Here is a 27,381-nt window from a genome sequence, read left to right as displayed (position 1 = left end):
AGGGGAGCCCTTGGGATCTGGTAACCCATTTCATTCGGGCTCATCTGCACTCACTTTATGTCCAAAAAAGAAAAAAAAAACCCTCACTTTATTCCCCTTTTATCTGCCAACCATTGTTACTCGGGGCATGGTTCCAGGCACCTCAAAGGGATATGAGACTCAGCCTTATGCTCACGCTGCTGACAATCACTGTAGTCTCTTAAGAACTTCAGGCCGAGCCACACGTTTTCATCCGAGAGGACGGGGAGATGCCAGGACTTGTCTCCCATCTCACAAGACTGGGTGTGTGTGTGTGTGTGTGTGTGTGTGTGTGTGTGTGTGTGAGTTGGTGGCAGTGTGCTATGATGTGGTGTGTGTACAGTATTAGGGTCGGAACAAGGCATGAGGACCGTCTCCCCGCCAGGCTGGTGGTGGCACCGAATCTAATGCACATGTGGGTCTAACGCCTCAACAAACAAAAGGTTCCCTTCACTGGGTGGCCTCCAGCGGCCCAGGCAGAAGTCCCGAAAACCAGCTGGAGGCTTTGCGTGGTGCCCCCAAACCTGCGTGTCGCCTTGCAGGCTGTGACCCGCACACTTCCACGCCTCGAACCTTCCACTCCTCGTTCCCCTGGGGCCAGCTTCCCAGGAAACCCAATTCTCACAGGGGTGCCCTTGAAGGCTGTAACCCACACACTTCCACACCTCGAACCTTCCACTCCTCGTTCCCCTGGGGCCAGCTTCCCAGGAAACCCAATTCTCACAGGGGTGCCCTTGAAGGCTGTAACCCACACACTTCCACACCTCGAACCTTCCACTCCTCGTTCCCCTGGGGCCAGCTTCCCAGGAAACCCAATTCTCACAGGGGTGCCCTTGAAGGCTGTAACCCACACACTTCCACACCTCGAACCTTCCACTCCTCGTTCCCCTGGGGCCAGATTCCCAGGAAACCCAATTCTCACAGGGGTGCCTAATCGAGTGAGCTCTGAAGCCAAGCTTCCCATTCCACCCCACCCCCTCCACCCACACAGCTGAGCTCACCCGGCCCAGCCTCTTTTGCAACTTTCCCAAGTCTGTGCACGAGAGGGAGAGGAGGAAAACAGAAGGAAGTAGCTTGGCCTCAATAAGCTCTTCTGCTCCAGAGCCTTTTTCCTCTGAACCGGCTGAGACCTTTGCTCTAAGAGGAGACCCCCAGACTCCGAGAGAGAGAACGGCCCGCCTGCCCTCAGGGGAGGCCAGATGCTAAGCAGCCACAGCCGTAAGTGCCTTGAAAGTTTTTCTCAGTTCTTTGGTCTGTCCCAGCAAGCCCTAGAGGTATTTGGGTTTGGGGAGGGAGGTGGGGAATGGAGGCAGGGATGAGGCTTAGAATCTGGCAGCCGCGGGGCTTAGATCCAACCCGAAACCCCCCCACCCCACTGCCCACCAGGGAAACTCCCAGGGCATGGCAGCGAGCCAGGTGGAAGGGACTTCCCCGCCCAGCCCAGCCCAGCCTGGGTTGCTGGGGCCCAGGCTCCCGGCTCTGCACGGGCCAACAGTCTCAGCGGGAGGACACTGCCACTGGCTCAGCAGAGGAAGGCCAGCCAGCACCCAAGGTCGCCTTGCCACATCGACAGGGCACCTCCTTGGGTGGAACCCGTTGGCCAAAGCGTCTCATTGGGGAAGGAGAAACTCCTAGAGTAGAAAAGTGTCCTTTTGTCCTAAATCATAAATATGTCTCCTGGCACAGCTCTGCTGTGCTAAGCAAGCCAGTCAACAGAGTTGGACAGATCTGGGTTCTGGTCTCAGCTTGCCACTAGCTAGCTGTTCTTGACTCAGGAATCCACTGGACTGTGATGGCATTTTATAACCTGCAGGGTGCCCTAGAATTGCCAGGCAGCATGCATTTATAAAAATAACTTCTCTGAGCTCGTCAGTCAATGCCCCACCACACAAGTCCCATGGAAATAGTAACTTGTCTGTACCCTCAGACCTACATAGTGCGGACTCATAGTAGGCATATAGTACCCATGCTGGATGGATGGATGGACAGATGGATACATGGATGGATAGACAGGTGGATGAATGGATAGGTGGATGGATAGATGGGGATGAATGAATGACTGTTTATTGAAGATTCAATATTCCCAGCATGGGTCAGGCTTTACGGAGGGATAGAGAGGTGGGAGGCACTTTCTTGTCCTCTGGGCACTGAGAGTCTACTTGGGGAGACAGGACTAATACTTCCAAAGAACTTAAAGAACACGAGCGCTGAGCCTCCTGAAACCAGAGCTATGGACACACGTCCTGGAGGGGAGCAGGTCTAGACCTGCTAGGATTTAGGAGGGCAAGGCAGAGTCGTGAGCCTTCCCACAGGGCAATAAAGCTTCGTGCTCCATAGATCATTTATTTTCAAAGACAAACTTTATTCCCACGACTGTAAATCCCATTATTTTTAGGGTGGATGCATTTGTCGTTTTCCAAGACGTGGTAGCAGGGAGGAGAGGCACTGAAAGTGGGGTAGATGGGAGCAAAGCGGGGAGACTGCCTGCCTCAGGATTCTCATCTGCCCCTGCTCACTGGTCTCCCTCATCCTTCTTCCTTGTCAGCAGAAATGACACCTCGCCTTACCAGCGAGGCCGAAGATTGTACCTGGGTCCCGGTTGGGGCCAGTGGGGGAGGGAGAGAAGGGAAGTAGGATGGTGAGAGCAGACCAAGTCCAAGGGCTCGTGTAAGACTGGCCCCCAAACCCTAGGGTGGTGTGTGTGTATGCGCACACAGGTGCGTGTGCCTGTGTGTGTGCGTGCACGCACGTGTGTGTGCCCAGGGGCATCAACCCAGGCTTTCTTGCTCCTAGGGACTGAGCTACACCGTAACTTTGGCAGGTGGGCAGGACCAGGGCTCCAGTCTTAGAAGGACTACCAGGCAACAAGGGGAGAGGAGTTAGTCACATGCAGTGGGGGCTGAGTCGCCTGCAGATTCTGGTCTGGGTGGATCGGGGCTGGCTGAAGGCAGGGCCCTGCGTTCCAAGCCTGCTTGTCACTGTTATTTAACAGTAGAGGGTGGTGACTCAGCCTGGCCTCTAAGAGGATGCCCTGGTTTGAAGCATCTGAGGTAGCTGGGTGGGCGGGAGGAGGCTTAAAAAGACAGCTATGGCCGAAGTCCAGCCAAGGGCAGGGCCCAGAGACGTGGGAAGGGACTTCAGCCACCGTCTGAAACCTACACATGCCTCCTCAGTGAGTCCAACCGGTGTCTGCCACCAAGCTGCCTTCCCTCGCCGGTGACAGTTCTGGACACCCCCTTGTTGCTGCTAGGGGGCAAGGGACGCCTAGGGGGTCCTGGGACCCAAGGGCCAGGCTATTTTAAGTAGCAGCCTCAGCAAATCCTTCCCCTTCTGAGAGTCTGCAGTAGGGGTAGGGGGTCTGCAGCAGCAGCGTGCTGGAAGGGCACATCCAGGGGAAGGGGACTAGGGTGGTAGTGGGGTAAAGGGAGCTCAGAGTCAAGGCCAAGGCGAGTCACAAGGATCTGAAGAAGAAAGAGTCAAGAAACACCAAGGAGAAGACATTAAACCTCAGAAGGGCTGGCATGTGGCAGAGGAAGATTGCATGTTCTCTGTGGCCCCAGGAGAAATCCACCCCTAGTGGAGGGAAGAAGCTCTATGGGAGCAGATCCAGCTCCGTCTTTCCATGAACGAGGTCGAGATGGCTCAAGCCCCGGGTGGGGGATCGGAGAAGATGATCTTTGGGGTTCCTCCTACCGCGTACTGGAGCAGGCTCCACACTGGTAGCTTGAAATCCACCACGGTGGGAGTATCTACCCCACAGAAAGTGGCAGGTGCTACCAATCAGATCTCTGCCCCGCCCCCATGCAACTAGTAACCATTCATCTGGGTCTTCCCCCATTGGAGGAGCCTTTTGTGCTATCAGAAATGACACATGCCCCCCTGCAGAATAAGCCACAGCCACAAGTGATGCCCACTTCACCCATGAGGGATCCGACTCACCAAGGTCGAGCAACTCACCCAAGGTCACAAATGTATGGAGGTAGAATAAGCACGCTGACTCCAAAACTCATGATCACTCCCTGGTATGAGATGACCTCCCTCTCCTGCCCCAGACACCAAAGTGATTTGTCTTGTCAGGACATCACACTCAGATGACTTGGGGCTGTCATCCACCCATGTGCTCTTTTTAAAGGAACTTTAGGGGTGCCCGGGTGGCTCAGTCGATTCAGCGTCCAACTTTGGCTCAGATCATGATCTCGTGGTTCACGAGTTCAAGCCTGGCGTCGGGCTCTGTGCTGACAGCTCAGAGCCTGGAGCCTGCTCCCCCTCTCACTCTCGGTCTCTCTCTCTCTCTCAAAAATAAATAAACATTAAAAAAAAATAAAGAAATGTTAAGTTTCTTTAAGTACATTTGATACTGTTTCATTATGTAACGACTAAGCCTTGTGTGACAAATGTTAACACAAGACATATATAAAATAAAACAATAGCCCCTAGCTTCTCATCTACCTTTCCCTACCTCTTATTAATCATTTAGTGTGTATCTATCCACAACTTTCTGTGTATGCAGGACAAGCACAAATAGGATATTAACTATGCAGCCACGCAAGCAAGGTTGTTGTTTGCTTTTACGCAATCGAGATCATGCTGTACAAAACATTCAGGGATGTTCTCTTTTACTTAAATTATTATCACTTTTTTTCTACTTCATTACTCCACTCTTTGTTTTTCTTGATCGTTTACATGTTTATTTATTTATTTTGAGAGAGAAGAAGAGCGAGTGGGGGAGGGGCTGAGAGAGTGCGGGAGGGAGAAAGAACCCCCAGCAGGCTCCGTGCTGTCAGCGCAGAGCCCCGTGCAGCCTCCATCTCACAAACCGTGAGATCATGACCTGAGCTGACATCAAGAGTCGGATGCTTAACGACTGAGCCACCCAGGCACCCCACTTCACTCTTTTTAAAGCCACCTGGTATCCCAAAATCTGAATGGATCATAATTTATGTAGAGAACCTCCTATTGATGGACATTTGGGTTACGACAATGTCTTTGTACAAAGGTATGTTTGAGCATAGGTGCGTTCTGAGGGTAGATGCCTAAAATTAGACTGTGGCCCGTGCGTATCGAACTTTGCTACTGTCAACTTTCCCTCCAAAAAAGGCTGTGCTATTCATAGCCTATCAACAATACATATTAGTGCTTCCCCTATACACTTGCCAACACTTAATTTCACCATCAGTCCTTTTAATTTGTGCCACTCTCTGGAGGTAAAAAAAAAATGGTATTTTTAAACTTTGTATGTCTCTAAAAATTAGTAAGGTTGAGTATCTTTTCGAAGCTGATGGCTTTTCATTCATAAGACTTCTGGGTTGCGTATTCATATTCCTTGCCCACTGTTACGTTGTATATTATCTTTGATTATCTGCAGAGAGCTTCCCAGGTAGTGGATATTGATCCTCTGTTATATGCACACTCTCTACCCGCCCGCCCTCACCCCACTTCCCCTTCATAAGCACGTTGGCCGCGCTGTCCCATGTCAAGCCCACGCCACCCAGCCCCGGAGCCTCTCTGACAGGGGCACCTGGTGGCAGGTGTGTGATCTTCATCCTAGTTTTACGGAAGAGACAGTAGAATGAGCAGGTGAGGGTGTGGTCTACGGAGTTAGGCCTGGATTCCAAACCTAGCTCCTAATCCGGGTCCTACCACTTCTAGTCTGTGTTTTTAGACAGGAACAATTAAACTCCCCTAGACACCTGGTTCTTGAGTGGTAAAATAGAGACCTATGGTGTCAGTCTGGCAAGCTCGTTTTGTGTGCTAACAATCGTCATAAAACAGCTAACATTTCTTTCTTTTTTTTTAAATTTTTGTTCATTTTTGAGAGAGAGCACGTGGGGGAGAGGCAGAGAGAGGGAGACAGAGGATTTGAAGCCGGCTCTGTGCTGACAGCAGCGAGCTCGAGGTGGGACTGGAACTCACGAACTGCAAGACCATGATCTGAGCCGAAGTCGGACACCCAACCGACTGAGCCACGCAAGTGCCCCCGAAAGAGCTAACATCTCTTGAACCTTTAATTGCGGCCGGTAAATATATTATAATAATGTATTGTCTGCGTTAAACATATTATAATAATGTATTCATTCATTTAACCTCACAATGATATGCATAGTTTTGTTTGCACATTCACAAAGTCCTCTATGCAGTGCTGGGCGGAAAACATGTTAGAGGATAGCGTGAGCATAGATATGACTCCAGCATGGCAGCTTGTGTGTGAACACATTCCCCTCCAACTAGGCTGGCCAAATCTTGACCTTGGTGGTCAATCCTCACACAACAGCTCTTGTTCCGCAGACCCGTTCCCTCGGCTCCCGTTCGTACCTCTTGTCACTTTGGCCACCTTTCTCTCCATCTCCTCCAACTCTGCTAGGGTTTTGTCAGTCCTCACCAAACGGGAGCCCAGCACCCCAGATCCCATGCACATAGATTCCATGGGCTCAAACTCAAGAGGTCAGGAGGCAACGTGGCACAGAGGAGCCTCCTGCAAACGCTGGAGGCCTTCCATGCAAACGCTGGCTCATCCCTGTACTACCTGTATGGCCTTGGATGAGATATGAATGACTTGGCTTCTCTGAGTCTCAAGACTCATCTCATAAGGCTACTGGGAGGGTTCTCGAAGCAATCAGAGGACGCAGAGCAGCCCCTGCAGGTACTCCGTCAGTGCTGATTCCTTCCCCACTGGTCCCTGCCTCCCTTTGGTCCTGACTCCCTTTCTAAGGGCACTGCATTGGCTTTTAAAACTAGGTTGGAATCTTGTACCAAAGACATTAGGAAAGAGCTCACCATGGCTCCCACTCCCCTTCTGAGCAGTAACTGATGCTTGAAGACATGTACCTTTCACAAGCTTCTGAGCCACTTCTCCCTTGGCTGGTTTCCCTGTGGGCAGTGACACCCAAGACAAAATGCCAGCCCTGGATAATACCTTGAATTATCTTCCTCTGCCTGTCTGGAGCAAAGAGAATGGTTGCTGAATGAATGAGAGGACCGAGTCCTTGGTCGGACCTCCAGGACCCACCTTAAATCTTCCCTCTTCTCCCTGCTTTCCTATCTCCATACCCTTCGCTTCACCCTTCCAAACCATCCACCCTCTCCATTCACCTGTTCTCAGGGTTTTGATTACTTCATCCCCTCCCTCTGAAATATCACCCCCCGCACAACCACATGTCTCCTTCCTTCAGGGCTTCTCTCCCACCCCTGAATTCCCCCAGCACTTTCTCTGTGCCTCTGTTGGGACGCTTTATGCTTTGTCTTTGGTGTAATCACTCAGCCTGTGCCTTCTCCCATGATGACTCCTTAGGGTGGTTTCCTATTTGCTCCATTTTTGTGCTCGTGCTTGTGTCTAGTGCAGGGCTTTGGAATGCAGTGACCGTGTCGGGATTTTTTGAAGGACTGTCGCGGATTACCACGAAGAGGTCTTGCCCATCATGCCAAGCCAGCCCTCCTGGGTTACCGCAGAAGGTCCAGTGACACCAGCTCTGGCTCTTCGGACAAACAGCTCTGAGCCGAGCCTCAAATCACCCTGGGGCCACGACATGGCTCGTGGAGGGGCACTAACAGCCCTACGCCCCTGGGGCCTAGGCACCCCCGGGCAAGGCCCTTGTGGCCAGTGAGTTAGAGCTCCAGTTGATAAAGTATTTTTCAACCAGAAGGGACCTTGAGTCTTTGGTGCCCAACTTGCTCATTCTCTAGTTGGAAAGCCAACACTCAGAGAGGGGAAGTAAATGATCCAACGTCACACGGTGGCAACATGAGAGAATTAGAACCAAGGCCTCAGAACATCTTATTTTGAGCTTTTTCCAGGACCCTAAGGAAACTCAAACTGACCTTTTTGACACCTCAGCCAGGCTGAGTCAGATCAAGGTTTGCTCAGCATGCCTACCTGCTCCGTCCAAGTCTGGAGCACTCAGGAGTTGGGAACTGTATACACATACGTGTGCACGTAAGGGTAGAGCCAAAGAGCCAGTTAAGCACAATCCCCTGCAACAGTTTTGCCTTAGCTTGTTGAGAAATAATAATAATATGGGGCGCTCAGTTGGTTGAGCGTCTGACTTCAGCTCAGGTCATGATCTCACAGTTCGTGGGTTTGAGCCCCGCATCGGGCTCTGTGCTGACAGCTCGGGGCCTGGAGCCTGCTTCAGATTCTGTGTCTCCCTCTCTCTCTGCCCCTTCCACACTCTCATTCTCTCTCTCTCTCTCTCTCTCTCTCAAAAGTGAATAAACATCAAAAAAACCTTTTTAAATAATCAATATGTACATGTATATGTAAAATGCATACATGCATATATACATGTTTCTTTCTTATAGGAAAGAAACAAATTATTTCTTACAGGAACAATACCTGTTTGACATGTGTGTTATTTAAAAATGGCCTGGAGCCTGTTTCCGATTCTGTGTTTCCGTCTCTCTCTGGCCTCCCCCGTTCATGCTCTGTCTCTCTCTGTCCCAAAAATAAAAAAAAAAATAAAATAAAAAAAAAAAAGTTGAAAAAAAAAATGGAACATACTAAAAAGCACAGAGAACAAATGTTAAATTGTATAATTTCCCTACCACACAGAATCAACCACTTAAGTTTGTTGTATATTTATTCCTAGGCTTTTTTCTATGCAAGTAGGAACTCATTTTCATATATGTGATGGTATCGTATATACAGTGCAGTGTCTTCTGTCTTCTTTTAGACCCTATGGCATGAGCATTTTCCCACATTAGTATGATAGTCTCCAAAACTCCATGTTAATAGTCTATTGTGTGCCATGATTTATTTAACCACTTCTTTGTTGTTGGATGTTTATAAATAATACTGTGAAGAACATTCTTGAACCAGAATCTTTGCCTGCATCTCAGATTATTTCCCCAGGACAAATTCCTAGAAGTGGACGGCAGGAACATTTTTAAGGCTCTCAATACTTGCTGCCAACTAGCTTTCCAGAAACATGTACCAATTATACCCCCACCAGCTGCATTAAAGAAGAGCCTTTTGATTCTGTGATTGCAGCAACACCTCGGGCTGGGGGAGGGGCGCTCTCCCATCCAGAGCCTCTCGGGCAGTCCTGACAATGGACCCCTTGTCCTGCCCCCATCTCCTCTTCCCGCACTGCTCTCCACCCCTGGCTGCTGGTTTGACTGTCCTCGAGGCCTCTGTTCAACCCCGTGCGGTCTTCTTGGCGCTCCGGGCTGCCTCCAAGAACAGGGTTGGTGATGCTGAAGAGTGAGAGATGTGCCTGTCCTGTGGGGCCACCACACTTCCAGCCTTGGGGAGGCCCCGAGGGGAAGCTGAGGGAGGGCATCAGCATTGCTGGTCCCCTATCTCCTTTGGAGAACAGCCCCACCTGAGTCCCGGGCCCAGAGCAGTGATCTGCACATCAAGGAAGGGAAAGTAGAGGCCAGCCTCAGTGACAATGGCCACACGGGACTCTGGCCAGCATGCAGACGACTTCTGTTTCCCTACAGGCTCCGAAGCCCCTCCATGAATCCCCGGAAGAAGGTGGACCTGAAACTCATCATCATCGGAGCCCTGGGGTGAGTAAGCCAAGATCAGCTCAGGGTGTGGGGATTGGGAAGCAGCCCCCTACCCAAGGGCAGTGAGGCCTCCTGCATATTTCCCACCGGCCATGGGTCTCTCTCTGATTCAGAGTGGCATCAGGGAGGAGAGATGGGCAAAAGAGGCTGGGAGTCGGGATGTCTGGTTACTGGTCCCAGGTCTGCCCTAACTCTGCAGTGACTAGCTATGTGGATTAGACAAACCACTTGGCATCCGTCTGTCCTCCCACCTCTGTCAAATATAGGAAAGGCCTGACCTGTGGGACGCTCCACTCTCTGCAAACTTCTCTCCTCATTCGGACTGGTCCCTACTTCTAATGTTTATTCATTTTTGAGAGAGAGAGAGAGAGACAGAGACAGAGCACGAGCGGGGGAAGGGAAGAGAGGGAGACACAGAATCGGAAGCAGGCTCCAGGCTCCGAGCTGTCAGCACAGAGCCCAACATGGGGCTCGAACCCACGAACCGTGAGATCATGACCTGAGCCGAAGTCCGACACTTAACCAACTGAGCCGCCCAGGCGTCCCGGACTGGTCCTTACTTCTAGAGTCCATTCACTGATCCCTTACTGCTCACTGTGGTCCTTGGACTGCAAATGTTAGAAATTCAGAATCACAGAGAGGTGGCAGCGAGAGGCGCATGGCAAGATTCTGAGAAGAGTCCGGGTGTGCGTGTGTGTGTGTGTGTGTGTGTGTGTGTGTGTTGTTCACATGTGTTTGGGTTTTTTTCTTCAGTGTGGGGAAGACCTCCCTCCTCCACCAGTATGTGCACAAGACGTTTTACGAGGACTACCAGACCACACTGGGGGCCAGCATCCTCTCCAAGATTATCATACTGGATGACACAACTTTGAAGCTACAGGTAAGCTGCTCTGCCTCTCCCTCTTCAGCCCGCGTACCTGACATCATCCCACATTCCCTAGATGGCCACTCGCACAGCCGTGTGCACCAGGAACTACAACGGTCTAGAGCAGAGATAAGCAAACTTCAATTCATGGGCCAGATGTGCTCCACGACCTGTTTTTACAAATACAGTTTTATTAGAACACAGCCATGCCCATTTGTTTACTTATGGTCTATGACTGTTTTTGCACTACAAAGGCAGAGTTGAGTAGTTGCAACAGACAGTTAGGTCTACAAAGCCTAAAATATTTACTACGTGACCCTTCAAGGAAAAAGAAATGCTGATCCCTGATCTGGGGCGGGGGGCGGGGGTGGGGAGGAAGGCTAATCCAGATGTTGGGAGGCCTTATTCCTAGTCGCAGGTTCACTGGAAAAGTTGGTAAGTGACCTTGGGCAAGTCATTCCCAGGGTCCAAATCTATCAGGTGAGAATAACAGTGAGAATAACTGTGCCTGTCTTGATGGCCCAGGGGGAACGTGAGAGCTCAGATGTTAAGTGCTCTTGGGTTGCTAAATGACAGTGCGAAGATACTGTCACGAACACGGGCAACAGGGTTGAGTTGCCCGTGCTTGAAAGGACTACAAGCACCTGTGCCAAGGCTGTCTGCTTCCTGCCCAGAAAAGGACACTTTGACATCATGGCACCCAGCTGGGCCTACCTCCAGGCACTCATCACAGCCCAATGGGGCGGCTGCTCTTCCCCTCCAGATCTGGGACACGGGTGGACAGGAGCGGTTTCGCTCCATGGTGTCCACATTCTACAAAGGCTCTGATGGCTGCATCCTGGCTTTCGATGTCACCGACCTAGAGTCTTTTGAAGCACTGGATACCTGGCGGGGTGACGTCCTGGCCAAAACGATTCCGATGGAACCGTCCTACCCCATGGTGGTGCTGGGAAACAAGATTGATCTCGCAGATCGGCAGGTACCAGTCATACTTTCGTTCATCCACCAAACATTACATGAGCACCTACTCTGTGCCAGGCACTGTGGTCGGTCCCACACACAGGGAGCTGAATCAGGCACAGTCCTTACTTTAAAGATGTTGCAGCCTAATAGTGCATACAGACACTTGAAAAATGCTTATGACACATTACGGTAAATAAAATGACGGAGATATACCTTGGATATTTGGCGACCACAGGGAAAGGGCATTTACTCAAACCCAGAATATAGGAAGGGCTTCCTAGGGGAGGTGGGTTCCAGGCTGAAGAAACAGCATGAGCAAAGGCAAGAAATAGCATGCTGTGACTTGAGAAGTGAAAGCAATTTTGTCTAGAGACAGGGAGTGGAGGAATTAAGGCATCAGCGGTAGGCAGGTGGAATTTGAATTTACCTGTAAAACAGTATTTCTACCCAGGGTCAGGTAGGGGATCACAGTTATCAATTCTTGAATCTGTAAGTTTTCTGGGAAAGTAGTAATATGTCTTTTTATTACCATGGGCATATATTGGATTATCTGGCTATGCAATGGCAAGCAGTCTGCTCCATGGCTGCAGGGACCCCACTCGTGTAGGTATTTACCACTGCAGTAGCATTGATTAGAGCTCTTTCCTTATTGCCTACCAATGAGAAAACAATAGAGGCAGACTTAATTTGTAAAAGATGCTCTTGTGCCGAACAAACCTAAAATGACACCAAAAAGAACCATTTGAACAAGATTGTCTTAGTGTTTCGAATAGAGAAAAGGAATGAGGAACTGAGCCATCATATTTGAACTATGTTTTCACAATGGTTCAAATAGAGAAAAGAAATAGAACTGAGGCATCATTTGCAATGATGGATGGATGGATGGATGGATGGGTGGATGGTTGGATGGATGGACGGACGGATGCATGCATGCATAACGTTCTGACTTTTTCTCAGTGAAATCAGAGGCACCATCTTCTGTTGAGCAGGAAGCGAAAGAGGACCAAGTAGAAGTATCAAGACTCATAGCGAAGCTCTGCCATTTACTCTGGAGAGCAATCAAGGACAAAGACAAGAACAGATGGGTGACCCTAGGGGCTCAGCTGAAGGAGGAGACCAGGAGTTGGAGCTGGTGTCTGGATTGTTTTTCCCCAGCAGCCATGTATGGGGTGAGAGCCAGGAACAAGGGACCTGGGACTAAGGTTCTTCCAGACGAGAGTAGCTGAAGAATAGAGGTGTGGGGGCACTGACAAGCCACCCAGGAAAGAAGAGAGCCAGGGGAAGGTTTGGAGGAACAGCAGCTAGCTGCAGTGTCCAAGGCAGAAGGGCAGGACAGAAGGAGTGAGGACAGGTGGAGGTGGAAGGGAAGGAGACTGTGTCACCGAATGGGAGACCAGATTTGATATTTGACAGAGGTCCTGGGTCAGGCCCTGGGAAGAAGAGACTGAAGTGGAGAAAAGATGCATTCTGTTGGAGGGGCAGGGGAGGCTACCTTGAGAGGTGGAGACAACAGGATTAGCACGGAAACAAGCAGGATGGAAAGAGCCAATGATAACACGAGGGGTGGAGGGGACCATCCACGCCTCAGGGGAGGAGCTTTGCTCTGCAGAAAGAGAGGAAGAAGAGAGATTTGAAGGCAACAGGGAGGCCCCAGCTAAGCTCATCGCCATCTCTGGGGTCTGCGGTGAGCAGGGTGTAGACACAGCCCCCACGGGAGAGGGCGACAGGGGGAACAGAGACTCCAGGAAAAGCCAGGGCTCAGCCAGGACAGGGAGGTGACAGAGGACCCTGGAGGAGGGAAGCGAGGGGAGTTCATCTTTCCACAGGGCAGCCCCGGGACGGGGACTGGTAGAGTAGGCATCAGCAGAGGTGGGGAAAACGCTAAGCAATAATGAAATGAGGGCAGGGAAGTAGACAGGAGGAACCGTGAGTGAGGAGAGGTGACGCCGGGACACCACTGCCCTCCAATGTCCTTGTTTTGCCTCAGCTTAGCAGAGGGCTTGGGGAACAGAGAAGGCCAGCCGGGAGGCATGCTCTGGGCTCACTTGAACAGAGGTGAGCGCATACGAGCCTAGCCGAGAGCTACCTGAAGGAGCGCCTTCTCTGGGCTCAAGTCTGTGCTTGCCCTGGGCCAGCTCCAGGGTCCTCGTCTGTGAGGTGCAGACCAGACACAGATTCCATGAGGTGGCTGGGGACTTAAAGGAAATGATGGCTATGAAGCATTTGGCAAACTTAGCCCACAGAAACCATCGTTACCTTCCCTCTTGCGTTCTCCAAGGGATGAGCTGGGAAAACACAGGAGTTTTTCTCACTTAATAAAAAGGAGATAAATGTTTAAAAGTCTACTGCTAGATTTAGGATGAGTAAAAAGTTCTGGAGTTGGATGGGGATGATGGTGACACAGCAACGGGAATATGCTTTAATGCCACCAAACTGTGCACTTAAGCATAGTTAAAATGGCAAATCCTGTGTTTATGTAGGTTTTAGAACAATAATATATATATATATATATATATATATATATATATATATATATATCTCACCAGAATGATTTTAAAGAAATTTCTGACTTTGATTTTTTAAAATCCCTATTCCTTCTACAGAAGGCAATAGTGAAAAAATATTAGTTTGCTAGAAAGAACAGTTCTGCAAATACCTGTGCTATGAGGGATTTATTCACTAGGATGTGAATCCTTTGCTCTATGTTCAGGAAGGCAGTTTCTGACTGATCACTGATTCATAACATGGGGATTATATTTTCTGAAATAAGTCTCAGTTATTTTTGGTAGTGGTTTCAGATGTATTTGACACACTAATGTTAACATTCATACAATTGATCGCTTAAAATGCGTATGAGATGCAAAGACATCATAAATAAAATTATGCGAATTGAGCTAGTTTTGTCAAACATTTGGCCTCTGATGAACAAGCAGTTAACAGGAGAAGCAAAATGTTAATAGTATATATCGTCAGCCCAAAGCCAAATTAACAGAAGGAAAGCTTTCAAAAATTTCCTATTTCCCAAGTCCCCAAGTACCGCACCCTGAGTTTATTTCCACAGTCAGAGCCTAAATTATAAAGAGCTATTATTTTATAAATAAATAAAGAACAAGATGACTGAGACAATGATGAAATTGTAACAAGATTTGGAAGCAAATAGTGAAAAGCACTGTCTGGGTGGCTTTCTTCCCAGGCCCGCTTGCTGGGGTTCAGTTTGGGAGAGGAGAAGGGGCATCCAAAAAGAATGTTAATTTGCAACATAATCTCAACTGACATTTTGGAGCGCGACTTAATCATTCCATATAAACCCAACAGAGAAAGATCGGGGACAAATGAGATAAAACATCTGTCACAACCAGGCACCAGACAGGCCCAGTCACTGTCCAGTGGGAGAGAAGGGAGTGGAGATCAGCGGGTTGCAGGTGCAGCCTTGTCCCCCCAGCTCTGTTGCCGGGTGACCTTGGGCACTAATCCGGGCATCTGCTTCTCGTGCCATGAAGTATAAAAGATCTCCCTGCATCCTGGAGAAGCAGAGTCCTTTGGCTTCTTTTCACTTGACTATGGTTTTTACTGCAACCCCAGAACATCAGTGATGTGCTCAGCAAAATGCTCATCACCTGGTGGGGGTGGAAGGTGGGCAGGGGGAAGGCACAGTGAAAAGCCTGAGTCCAGTCCTCACACTTAAGGACTTTAAAAGATAGGAAGCCCTTTGCATTTCTAAGGCCCCGTCAAGGTACAGCGTGTTAATTTCTAATACTTATTTTTTTGTGGGTTACCCTTGACGCTTCCTCCAAAGAGTTCAGAATGTTCCTGAGCTGTGAACCTTCTTGCCTGCTCACCAGGCCTTGGGCATCTGTGCTCCATGGAAGGGAGCAGTCCTGGCCAATTCTGAACCCCTCCCCATAAAGGCAGGAAGGTCTTGGAGATCAGAGGCTGAGACTAAAAGGCCTGGGGTTTCCCCCCAGAACCCAGGCACGGGGTATGGAGGTGTCAGCCAGTTCCCCAAAGGGCAGGCTGCTTAGTCGACCTAAGGGGCTGCACCCTCCAGTCTCACATGGCGAGCCTCCCAATGCCAGGCAATACTGGTGTCAACAGAGGCTCTGTGGGAGGCTACCATGAGCCTCCGGTGCCGCCACTCGTGAGACCAGGGAGCCGAGACAGTCACGCGTCCTTTAATCGCAATGAGATAGTCATCCTTAGGACCTGCAGGAGGGAGGCATTCTCTGATTGCCCCCTGGCTGTGCTGTCTTCTGGGAGAGGGGCAGAATGTCCTTTCTTCAGGATAAAAAAACCCTGGCTCCCTTAAGCACAATGAAATCATGACTACAAAGTACCAAACACAGCCAATGTTCCATATATGGCCATTTCTTCCTCCCTGAAATAATTCATTAGGGATTAAAGTCAATGGTTCCAATTGTCTTTGGAAGTAACTCCCAGGGCTCTCAGGAGTTTTCCAAACCAGCACGATCAAACTGATCAGCCGTTTGCATTCGGGTAGAGATGTACTCATTCTGCCTGTACTGAGTGGCCCACACTGCCAGGCCAAGAGCTGAGGAGACCGTGAGCCTGAGTTCAAGGAATCAGTGGTCCAGTGGGAGAGGGAGAAAGGGTACCGTTCTCCTGCAGTGCCCTGCAGAGGGCAGTGCCCATGCCACAGGAGCTCTGAGCTGGACGGCAGTGCAGCTCTGCCTTTCTCAGCTGTGTGATCTGAGGCAAATCGCTGAACCTCTCTGAGCCTCAGTGTTCTGATCTCTAAGTTGAGCTGATAAGACCCATCTCACAGGGTCATTAGGAGGATTGAATGAGTGAATATGACAAGATATCTAACACAGTATCTGGCTTATCAACTGTTCCTCGGACTCTACCCTGGGGAAGGAGGGTTAGCAAGGACCTGAGTCTCTGCTCAGCAACAGACCTCCTGGGCATGGGCCCTGGTGAGCCAGCTCAGGGGAAGGAAGCCCTCCACCCCGGCTAGTGTCTATCATGTTTATCTTATAAAGGGACTGAAGAAGGAGACTTAGGAAAGCAGCATATAGTACATTGGGCTCTAGTTCTGCCGAGCCTGTGTTCAAATCCTGCTCAACCCCACACACTCTGAGCACGTTTATATTCTCCAGTCCTCAGTTTCCTCATCTGGAAAACAGAGCTCACAAAAGCCCACCTCATAGATTTACGTTAAGAAATACGCATGTGAGGGGCTCCCGGGTCGGTTAAGCATCCGACTTCAGCTCAGGTCATGATCTCACGGTTCACGGGTTCGAGCCCCGCATCGGGCTCTGTGCCGACAGCTCGGAGCCCGGAACCCGCTTCGGATTCTATGTCCCATTCTCTCTCTGCCCCTCTCCAACTTGTGCCCTGTTTCTCTCTGTCTCTCAAAAATAAATAAAGGTAAAAAAATAAAAATTAAAAAAAAAGAAATAACACATGTGGAATTTCAGACACAGGGAAGTTTCTCAATAAATGGGAGTAGTAGTGGGGATGGCGAGACACGATGGTGGTAATGAGAGAGGGCGCTACGATGGCGGTGGCCATGGTGATACATACAGTGATCATTTCTTCCCCTCACTCAGGTGCCCCAGGAGGTAGCCCAGGGCTGGTGTAAAGAGAAAGATATCCCCTACTTTGAAGTCAGTGCCAAGAATGACATCAACGTGGTACAGGCCTTCGAGATGCTGGCCAGCCGGGCTCTGTCCAGGGTAAGTGGCTATGGTGGTATCATTCTCCAGGGCTGCCCCGAGGATGGGAAACTGGGGAGCTTCAGAGAACAACACACTGGACTCAGGTAGGGATGCGGGTAGGACTGGACGGCTCATCGTCTCGATTAGTTGTTGAATGGGCTCGGCAGTGCTCTGGTTCTGGAACCCCAGAGTGCCAGAAGTCTAAACCTACCTTGGGTTACATAGTTAGTGGTCCCTCGGTCCGGCTGATGATCCCTTGTGGAGTTTCTAAAATACACGCTTCTGTGCCTCCCCCGGAGACATTCCAGTGTAGGGAGGGTTTGGGAGCTGCTGGTCTAGTTCAGTCCTGACTGGCGAGAGAGGCCCCACAGCGCCAAGCATTTGTCCAGATGGACGATCAGGTCTGCAGGAGTGGCTGACATCCTCCAGGCAAAGAGATGGACAGCGGTGGGCCCCCCGTGTGGAGTGTGTCCTCTGTGGCCGGCAGCGTGTAGGGCTCGGGGACCCTGGCTCTCTGGAGGGGAGCCCGATAGGCCCATGTGTGGTTACCGTACAGGTGCATGGCGTGAAAGGATTTGGTGAGGTGGCCCCAGCGGCAGGGGGAGGGGAGGCACGCAGCCCAGCTGTGAGGGATGGGAAGGGGGACGAGGGGAAGATCAGGGAAGGCTGCCTGGAAGCAGTAACAGGGTTTTCTTCCCCTTCCAATATGGAGTCTGGAAACTCAGAAAAGGGTTCGAGTCATTGGCGCAGGGAAGGGCTCAGCTTGTCTCATTCTTCTGCCACATTTAATCACGGTGGGCTTCTCAGGAGAGGGGGAAAGCTCATCGCAGCAATGATTTTGAATTGAAGAAGGGAGGATGGGAGATGGGGGGTGTCCCCGACGCGGAAGTGCCTGCCGTCATTGCGGTCGACCGGCAGCCTGGCCCCGTGCTGCCAGCTGCCCTGGACGGAAGTGCTCCGTGGCCCCGTCTGCGGTCGTCCACCAGGGAGAGAGGAAGCAACCACCCCCAAGAGGCTGCCCAGGGAGAAGCCTTAATCGCAGGGTTTGGCCGGACACAGGCTATATTCGTATGCTTCCCCTCCCGGCCCCCAGCCCTCACTGTCTCGTGTTAAAAGGAAGCAGGGGATGTCCGTCTCTAGCACATGACCGAGGGCTGTGGCTTTACGATACAGTCCGTAACGCTGGCTCTTAAGCCACAGATGTGCCTGCTCATGCCACTCCCCTGGAAACTGAAGAAGGTTGTTTGACCTTGTATGGTGAGAGGTGATAAATGATCCTGCACCGACACAGAACAGTGATTGCCAAATGCTGAGTCACGGAGAAGTTCCATCGGCCCACAGCCAGTGTCTGTGTGTGGTCAGCATCTGTCCTTTCTGAAGAAGGAGCGTCCTTTGTTCTCTTCTTTTTAGTATTTTTAAAATTTACATCCAAGTTAGTTAGCATAGAGTGCAATAATGATTTCAGTAGAATCCGGTGACTCATCCCCTACGTATAACACCCGGTGCTCATCCCAACAAGTGTCCTCCTTAATGCCCGTCACCCGTTTAGCCCATCCCTCCACTCACAAGCCCTCCAGCAACACTCAGTTCTCTGTATTTAAGAGTCTCTTGTGTTTTGTCTCCCTCTCTGTTTTTATCTTATTTTTGCTTCCCTTCCCTTATGTTCATCTGTTTTGTCTCTTAAATTCCACATGAGTGAAATCATATGATATTTGTCTTTCTCTAATTTTGCTTAGCATAATACCCTCTAGTTCCATCCATGTTGTTGCAAATGGCAAGATTTCATTCTATTTGATTGCCGAGTAATACTCCAGTGTGTGTGTGTGTGTGTGTGTGTGTGTGTGTGTGTATATATATATATATATATATATATATACCACCTCTTTATCCAGTCAGCTGTCGATTGGAGTGTCCTTTATTCTTAAAGTTACATCTTTCTTGCTGTGTCCACTTTATGAAGCTTGTCTGCTTGGTTGTTGTTGTTTTATTTTTGTAACGTTTGTTCATTTGTTTTGAGAGAGAGATTGAGAGCACAGGGAAAGGGCAGAGAGAGGGAGAGAGAGCAGGCACTGTGCTGGCCACCAGCACAGAGCCCAACGCGGGGCTTGAACTCATGAACCACGAGATCATGACCTGAGCCGAAACCAAGAGTCAGACGCTCAACAGACTGAGCCACTCAGGCACCCCTGTTGTTGTTGTTGTTTTTAATATCCATCCTACTTGGCCAAAGAGTGGCTGAGCAACCCTAGGTCAGTCCCTCACGTTGATGGGGGAAACTTACTGATGAGAAGTCTAGAAGTCACAAGTGTGGTATCCACAGCGAAACTGACCTACATTTGAATCCTGCCCTGGTGTTTTTGAGTGGACCCCTGGGCATATGACTCCTCTGAGCCTCAGTTTCCTCATCTATAAGATGGAAATAATGCAATCCTGTAAACACTTCTTGAGTTATCAGGCTAGGGCTGGAGATATGGACCTCAGGGTCTCTAAGGTCAGGTAGAGGAGTAGGATATTCACAAACAGGTTGTCACAGAGGTAAGTGCCACAGAGGGGGCAAAGTCAAGGCATGGAGATGACTCAGTGGTGGCTGGTGGCGAGGGTGGGCAAGGATGGTCCCCAGAGAAGTGGCATGTGACTTGGGTGTTGAAAGACAAAGCACAGTTTGCAGGTGGCCACGGGAGGATGGGGGAGGGACAGGCACAGGAGAAGGAGAGAGAGAAGGGCACGGCCAGAGGCCCAGGCACCAAGCCACGGGGCTCATGTGAGGAAGCAACTGTGGGTCCATCTGTAAGAGGAGGAAATGTGGCATGCAGGAAAGTGGGGGTGTGGGGCGAGCGATGAGGCCCACAAGGTCAACAGCACGGATCACGAAGGCTTAGAGAGCCCCCACCAAGCGCCTGGACTTCACACAGCGGGCGCATGGTGTCCAGACCGCGCTGCTGGACCCGAGGCACACAGGGGCTCACCTGGCACCTTGAAGCCCCACAGGCTGTGCCTTTTCCTTAGAAACGTGGAGGAGAAGTATTTTCCCCTTAAAACAGAACAACCATTATTTACTAGAGCATAGACTGTAAAACGCACGTGCACTTTTAAAGTGAAACCGGAGTTTGCACACCTGTGTCGTGAGGTCAGATGAGTTCTCAAAGACATTTCCGGCAAGGGCCTCTCCCCTCCTCCCCAGGGAGGTGTCGTGCTCACGGTGCTGGAGGGTTTGAGGGGAGATGTGAGAGGCGGCAAGGGGAGGAAGCCCCAGGCTGGGGTGGGAGGACCTGGGGCTCTGAAGCCGGGGAGATCTGACTGCAAATCCTGACTCCCCCTCTGACTCACAAGTCACACGGCCTCCCTAAGCCACCACTTCCCTGTCTTTAAAGTACAAATAATATCTTCCTAATGGAGTTGTTGCGAGGACCAAGTCAAACAATTCCTAGTACAGAGAAAGCATTAAGTAAAAAGTTGCTGGGGGCGCCTCAGTGGCTCAGTCGGTTAAGCATAGGACTCTTGGTTTCGGTCAGGTCGTGGTCTCAGGGTTCCTGGGTTAGAGCCCCACTCTGGGCTCCACGCTGACAGCCCGGAGCCTGCTTCCAGTGTTTTCTCTCCCGTTCTCTCTGCCCCTCCCCCATTCACACCCTCTCTCAGATAAATAGATAGATAGATAGATAGGTAGATATATAGATAGATAGATAGATAGATAGATAGATAGATAGAAGGTAGCTGTTTTAAAATGGAAGCTGTGTATAAGGGTTTTCAGCAAGGGAGTTTTCTGCTTCATGGAAGATGGGCTCAGTGGGTGGTTGGGAAGGTAGTGCAATAGCCCAAGCCCGAGAGGATGGAGATGGCAGGACAAAGTGGACTAAACAGACGTTGGAGGTAGAGCCTCAGGGGCTCATGATGGTTGAATGTAGGAGAGAAGGAATCGGGAGCTATTCAGCTTGGCAGTCAGATGCACGATCGCTCGGACGGAATGCTCGGGACCAAGCTAGAGAAGAGGGGGGAAAGCAGGAGCATCGCGGGAGGAAGGGGGTGATGCACTCAGTCCACGGGCCACAGGACATCCACACTTCCCTGAAATGCCTGAGCTCTGCGGTGAATTCTGGTTGGAGTGATTTGTGAACATGGCACCAGAATAGGTACTCGGGGAACATTTTGAAAGGAAAGATGGTAGGTGGTTACTTTAGGGTCCCAATCTGCCCACTTTCTTTTTCTTTTTTTAATGTGTATTTATTTTTGAGAGAGAGAGAGAGAGAGAGAGATGCGAGCAGGGGAGGGACACAGAGAGAGGGAGACACAGAATCCGCAGCGGGCTCCGGGCTCCGAGCTGTCAGCACGGAGCCCGACGGCGGGGCTCGAACCCACGAACCACGAGATCGTGACCTGAGCCCAAGTCGGACGCTCAACCGACCGAGCCCCCCAGACGCTCCCCAGTCTGGCCGCTTTCAAGGACTAGGATACTTAGTTATTCCAAAATATGATACGAAGGGATACCACCTACTTAAGGGGATTGGCACGGATGAGATTCTGCTGTTGCCAAGTTGGTAATATACCATCCCTGCTGGTGCTGTCAGGCCCTGCCCCTGTGGCACGAGCTGCAGCATGGAGGCCCGGCTCCTGAGGGGTAATTGGGGAAGGACGCCATCGCCATGCCCAGGAGGGAAGCGGGCTGGCTAGCGGGTAAGCTGGGTGGAATCACAGGACCTTTCTGAGGTCCTCCAGGTGCAGGGTCTAAAGGCAGGTCCACAGAGGCGACCAGGCTTGAAGGCACAGGCCGGCACAGTCACATCCCTTAGGTGCAGTAGGTGCACGCGTGAGGACACTTCCGGTTTGCTCTGCACTGGGATGCACATCTGGCCAAGAGGACAGGGGCCTGGAGAAAAGAGCTACACAGGAAACCCAATTACGGCCCGCTGGTTGCTTAGAAGTTTTGTGGGAAATCCGAGGAGCAAGATGACGCCGTTATTACCCGCAATGGTGTCACAGATGGGAAGCCCTCCGGTGATCTGGACCTGGGGACGTGTGAATGTTATCGGGTTCAGAAGGCCGGCGTGAAGGCCTCAGGCTTCTCCAGTGTAATGAGTGAGGAAGTTTCTCACCCCTTCCAGAGGCAGAACCCCATGCGAATCTAGAAAGATCTAGAAAGAGTGCAGAGGAGCTCAGGAAACTCTGTGGCTGCTCGGGAGGCCCCACACCCCCTTCCCTGCAGGCTGGTGCTGCGGACAACGGCACGGTTTCTGTTCATGAGGGGCTCTGGGGCCCCCCGCTGGGCCTCGGGTGAACCTGGGGTGGGGGGGGCACACTCAGGGGTGATGAAGCAACAGGGTCCAAAGACCCAGTTAGGGAAGTTCCTGATCCTGGTCATGGTCTCTGGCTTGAATGGTGACAGAGGGACCCACAAAGGACAAAACAGAGAATGCTTCCCAAACCTGCCTTTCAGGGAGAGTTGGGTCACCAGGGTAAAAGGGGCTTAGACAGTGATGCTCTGCCCTCCCTTGTCCCTCACTGGGAGATCCGGAAGTGTCGGGATTTTAACCACATTAGCTCCGTGGCGTGAGAGGGCCCCACACACAGCGGCAGGGTCCAGGTGGAGGACGGGACACGTCCAGGGCTGCAGAGGCTGGAGCCCACACACCAGGCCTGGGAGGTGCTGGGGACAAGGAGCCACCTGGCCCCATTTTGTCTTCTCAGGCTCCTTGGGTGGGACTCTGCTCTCTCAGGGTGAGAGCCGGGGAAGCCCTGGGGTGCCCTGGGTCAGGTCTGTAATCGGTGGGCTAAGATCCTCCCCAGCAGAGGAGGAGATCAATCTGGGGTGTGGGGACATCTCCAGAGAGATAGACCTTCATTTGGAGGGCATACACTGCCCCCCAACCCCTAGCACTCATCCTTCCTGTTAAAATAAACATATATAAATTCTAATAACTCTAAATAATTTGCTGAGGGGGAGTGCTCAGTCGGTGAAGCAGCCGATTTCGGCTCAGGTCATGATCTCACGGTTTGTGAGTTCGAGCCCCGCGTCGGGTTCTGTGCTGACAGCTCAGAGCATGGAGCCTGCTTCGGATTCTGTGTCTCCCTCTCTCTCTGCCCCTCCCCGGCTCATGCTCTGGCTCTCTCGCTCTCAAAAATAAATAAACATTAAAAAATAATATAATAATTTGCTGAGCGATACTCAAGGCCCATCACCGAGGCTGACTAAGGAGGCCCTGAGACCCAACCTGGGAGGACCGAGAAACAGGGACTTTCAGGAAACAAACTATATGAAAAAGGGCTGGATCCCAGGCCCCGCACCATGACCTCTGCATGTGAGGCTAAATGACCCCTCAGTCATGGGGCATCAGGGGACCGTCTCCTGTGTCTCAGGAGCTACCATCATCAGGGTGTAGCAAGTGAGGCCTGACGCCATCTCCTGGGACAGGGTTGTGACATTCACCAGTGGTGATGGGTGCTGCTCGGTGAGGGCCACTGACCCACACAATACCAGCTGTGGGGGAGCACGGATGCCAAGCCCAGTGACTGGTGAGAGCCGGGCAGAATAAAGACATGGGGTCCCTTTAAGAAGAGACCCTTTAGCCCTAGTATTCATCTCCTGGAAGAAGGGCCCCCTGCCCCACCTCAGCCTCACCCTGAGCCAAGAGGTCCTGGGAGAGAAGTGGCCGGCTTTGTTGGGACACAGGGGTTTGGGAAGGTAGCAGAGAGCCAAATAGTCCCAGTGGAAAGGCTGAGTCTATCTGGGGGAGGACAGAGAATTGAATGGGCTTCTCAGGTGCCAGGGGTGGCCGTGGGGGAGGCTGGGAGGCAGACATGGTGAACGAAGGGTGAGTGTGGGGGTGTTTGCGGGGAGAGGTCTCCAGCAGAAATCAGGAGAGGGCTGTCATCATCTCTGCCGGAGGTCAGATGTCACCTCAGGTGACACTTTCAAGGATTAGGTGACACTGGCCACTTCCATGCTCCTTCTGGAGAATGGAAAGTTATGGGACCTTGTTGTAGGTCAGGAGATTGGTGCCACCCAACTGCTCTGGGCTCCTGGGAAGAAGCTGGAGGAGAGATGAGGACAGAGGAGGGTGGGGAAGACCAGTGCCCCACCCCCACCCCCACCCCCACCCCCGCTGTTAGTTTCCTAACAACGCAAGGGGGAGGGGACAAAAAAGCCCAACCACCGTTGGCCAGTGAGAAACAGAAGGCAGGTGGGCATCTTTGCCTCTCAGGATGTGAACTCTGACTTCTCTTTTCCTTCCCCAGTATCGAAGCATCTTAGAGAATTACCTCACAGACTCCATCAAGCTCTCACCGGAAGACCAGTCCAGGAGTAGATGTTGCTGATCTTTCAGACTCCCGCTCTGATGCCCAGACAAAGCCTGCCCACGGCCTGGGCATCCCGGCCCCCACCAGCCCTTCCCTACCCCTTCCCACCCCCACCCCGTCTGCCCAAGCCCAGCCCAGGCACTACCCTCATATCTGTGCTGGGCCCAGATCAGAGCACAGCCCCTGCCTCGGGCTGAGTGTAGTAAGGACAGGGCTGGGCCCTCAGGGGCCCCGATGGAACCCAGAATGTCACAGCCAAATCTCGGGCCGGGAGGAGTCACCGTTCCCTGGCTGGCTCCAGCCTTCCTGCTACCTGCCCTCCCCAGACACACTCTCGCTCCAGAACGCACATCTCTGCAGACAGGCCACTGTGTCTGGAGTCCCGTTACGTGCTCCTGGGGACTGGCCTTCCTCGCCCATACCGCCACGCACCCGCAAAGCCACGGCACAGCTTTGGACAAGGGTGCAGCTCAGGCCACCCCGGCTACCAGCGCCAGAAAGCGAGGGCCTGCCTCAACCCCTGGTGGCCACTGTGCAGGCCTGGAACGATACTCCGCCCCCTCCAGGGTATAGGACGGAGGGAGCCCAGGAGAGGCACCCGGGACGGGCTCATTCCTCTCTGCTGGATGCGCAGACAACTCCTCTAAATCTCTCCGAGCCTCAGCTGGCTCATCTGTCAAATGGGGGTGGTTTGTGTCCTGCCGACCTCGGAGTATATGGTTTCGAGGACCAGAAGCTCTGCTTAAATCTCAGTTGCTCTTGTTGATATGCATTTATTTATTTCTCCAACAAGTATTGTTGAACATCCGCTATGTACAATGCGCCGAGGTCCAGTGACAAATGAAACAAACGAGGACCCTGCTCTCCTGGAGCTGGCTTTCCGATTAGGGAGAGAAGCGATAGGCACAGAATTTAAACAGATATTTTCAAATAGCAGATGAGTGCTTGGACAAAGCAACCGAGGTAATGGGATAGAAAGGGACAAAGACTGGGGTTGGTGCTGTTTCAGACAAAGTGGTCCAGGAGGGCTTCCCTGAGGAGGTGTCATTTGGCCCCAGAACTAGAGAATGAACAGATGACTTTCATTAGAGATCTGGACAAAGAGCATTCCATGGAAAGGGAGCAGAAAGAGCCACAGCCCTGAGGTGAGGACAAATTTGCTGTGTTCCAGGAACAGTGAAAGAACTTTCATTTACCTGAGGACTCAAAGCTGCTGTCCCAGAGACAAGCAAAAGGGATCCTGCCCCCTGAGTGGCTCCTTGATGCTCTGCTGACTGGCCACCAGAGGGCAGCAGTGCTCCTTCCCTCCCGTGCTGAGTGGCCAGTGGCTTCTCCATGACCCTTGAAGAAGGGCTTTTCTCTCTATGCTGATCCTCAAAGCTTGTGCTCAGACTGGGGGCATGTTTGGTCCTGCGAGATTTATGGGGCAGGAGAATCCCAATTTCTTACAGCTAGTAAGAACTGAGCCAAAACTGTAACATCAATGATTCAGGCAAGAAATCCACGTAAGTGACAAATACTAGAATTGAGGGACTTGGAAAACTCACGGACTCCCTCTCCCTGCAGATTCTTCCGGCAACAGATAGCATAGACAGGACCCAGCCTGAAGAGGGTGGGCAAAATGACCACTCAGAGGCTCCCAAGCCACATCCATGCCCTCCATGGAAGTCTCCTGTCTACACAGAAGTATCTGGCCCTGAGCTCCAAGCAAAGCTGGGATGTGAGCCCAGGACTTCTGATGGCATCTGACTCCGAAGATACTCCCAGAGGCAGGGGATACTGCAGGGGCGAAGGGGTCAGCAGGAGAGTCTGGGGAGCCTCGTCTGCCCACCCAGCTGTGGAGTAAGGGCTGGCTCACCCCGGGCAGCGGCACGGATCTGGCAGAGAGCAGGTGGCTGGGAACACGCTGCCGTCTCTGTGTCCTTCCTGGGAGTGGCATTCTACACCTCACACAGGCTCTCCTGGGAGTGCATCGGACCGTGGATGGGATGTGTGGCGTTTGGGCTTCTGTATCCTGTGTATGCGGCACCAATGGACGTGTGAACTGTTTCAAAACGTGTGCAACAAATAATAAATGTGTCCTCCTTTCTTTTTATCCTTTTTGGTATTTTGTTATTAAGTTAAAAAAAAATAGCATGTTTCCATAGTGCAAAATTCAGGGTAGACAACAAAAAATGAAATAGGACAGCTTACATAACAGGAGGGGCCCAGGGCAAAATGAAAATACCCTGCCCTTGTTCAAAACCGATGAAGGATTTCAAGACAGTAACAGTGGATCGTTAATTCTAGCCCAGGTTTCCTTAGGAGAGCAGGGTACACATACCTGTGAAGCCTGTCCCTGAGGAAGTAGCTATGTTTTCAGGGCCCTCCGGAATGCTGGAGCCCCTGGCCAGGCCCGCCTGGGCACCAGAAACCCTGCAGCTTGAAGATAAATGTTCTATCTTTGCAAGAGCGGCGTGGAGATTCCACCCCAGGCCTAAACCGAGCATTTTGAGTTTTCTCCAGAGTCAGGAGGAAGACAGAACCTTCCACGTGGGAGGGCAGAGTGCCCCCACTCGTGATTCTGAGACTGGCCCTCGGTACCAACCCAGTAGGGGCAGGGGTCGGCAGGGGAGGCAGCACGCGGGGGGCTGTGACTCCGGGCTAAGCGAAGAAGCCACCGGAGCCCAGAGTGGGGGGGTGGCCAGCACCTGCCGGGGCCCCTTCATCTCCATCCATTCAGAGAAAAGAGGACCCCAGTTCCCCAGACTGCTCTGGTCCAGGCCACTCTGATCCCTGGCCCAAGGGGCAGCTCTGGGCTGCTAATGAATAACAGAGAAGACCCAGGCCAGGGCTCCCGGTGGCACACACCCCGGGGACTTGGGAAAAACCAAAACGAACCCAAATCTTATCACCAAATAAACCTGGGCGGGGCCTGGCCGGGTGCCACACTGCCCAAGAGGATCTGATGAAACAGCTGACTTTTTCTGTTGTCTGCTCCCACTCAGCAGAGGCTCCCTCACTGTCCTGTCACCTGCCACAGGCAACTCCCGGCAGAGGCAGGTGGGTGGCCAGCACCCA

General features: G+C 51.7%; 1 protein-coding gene across 2 annotated transcripts; it reads left to right on the top strand.

Annotated features, from left to right (window-relative positions):
• The first annotated feature begins 1,071 nt into the window (after positions 1-1,071).
• RAB7B (RAB7B, member RAS oncogene family) lies at positions 1,072-26,394 on the top strand. 2 transcript variants are annotated; one of them, XM_042925877.1, is made up of 6 exons: positions 1,072-1,236; positions 9,457-9,525; positions 10,279-10,405; positions 11,154-11,369; positions 16,924-17,049; positions 24,259-26,394. In XM_042925877.1, exons 2-6 carry the CDS (start codon positions 9,473-9,475, stop codon positions 24,337-24,339), a joined length of 603 nt encoding a protein of 200 aa, XP_042781811.1. In that variant the 5' UTR covers positions 1,072-1,236; positions 9,457-9,472; the 3' UTR covers positions 24,340-26,394. The 2 variants fall into 2 exon arrangements, with proteins under 2 accessions (XP_042781811.1, XP_042781810.1); XM_042925876.1 differs by lacking the exon at positions 1,072-1,236 and adding an exon at positions 5,938-6,035.
• The last annotated feature ends 987 nt before the right edge of the window (positions 26,395-27,381 follow it).

This window comes from Panthera leo, chromosome F3, assembly GCF_018350215.1.
Source record: "Panthera leo isolate Ple1 chromosome F3, P.leo_Ple1_pat1.1, whole genome shotgun sequence".
NCBI lineage: Eukaryota > Metazoa > Chordata > Mammalia > Carnivora > Felidae > Panthera > Panthera leo.
This window is presented reverse-complemented; position numbering and strand designations above follow the sequence as displayed.

What these genes read in the sequence shown, in the direction of transcription:
- RAB7B (XM_042925877.1), top strand. Translation starts at nt 9,473, where the DNA reads ATGAATCCCCGGAAGAAGGTGGACCTGAAACTCATCATCATCGGAGCC. An exon ending in TTGATCTCGCAGATCGGCAG is followed by an intron (nt 11,370 to 16,923) that starts GTACCAGTCATA and finishes CCCCTCACTCAG; the next exon opens with GTGCCCCAGGAGGTAGCCCA. An exon ending in CCAGCCGGGCTCTGTCCAGG is followed by an intron (nt 17,050 to 24,258) that starts GTAAGTGGCTAT and finishes TTCCTTCCCCAG; the next exon opens with TATCGAAGCATCTTAGAGAA.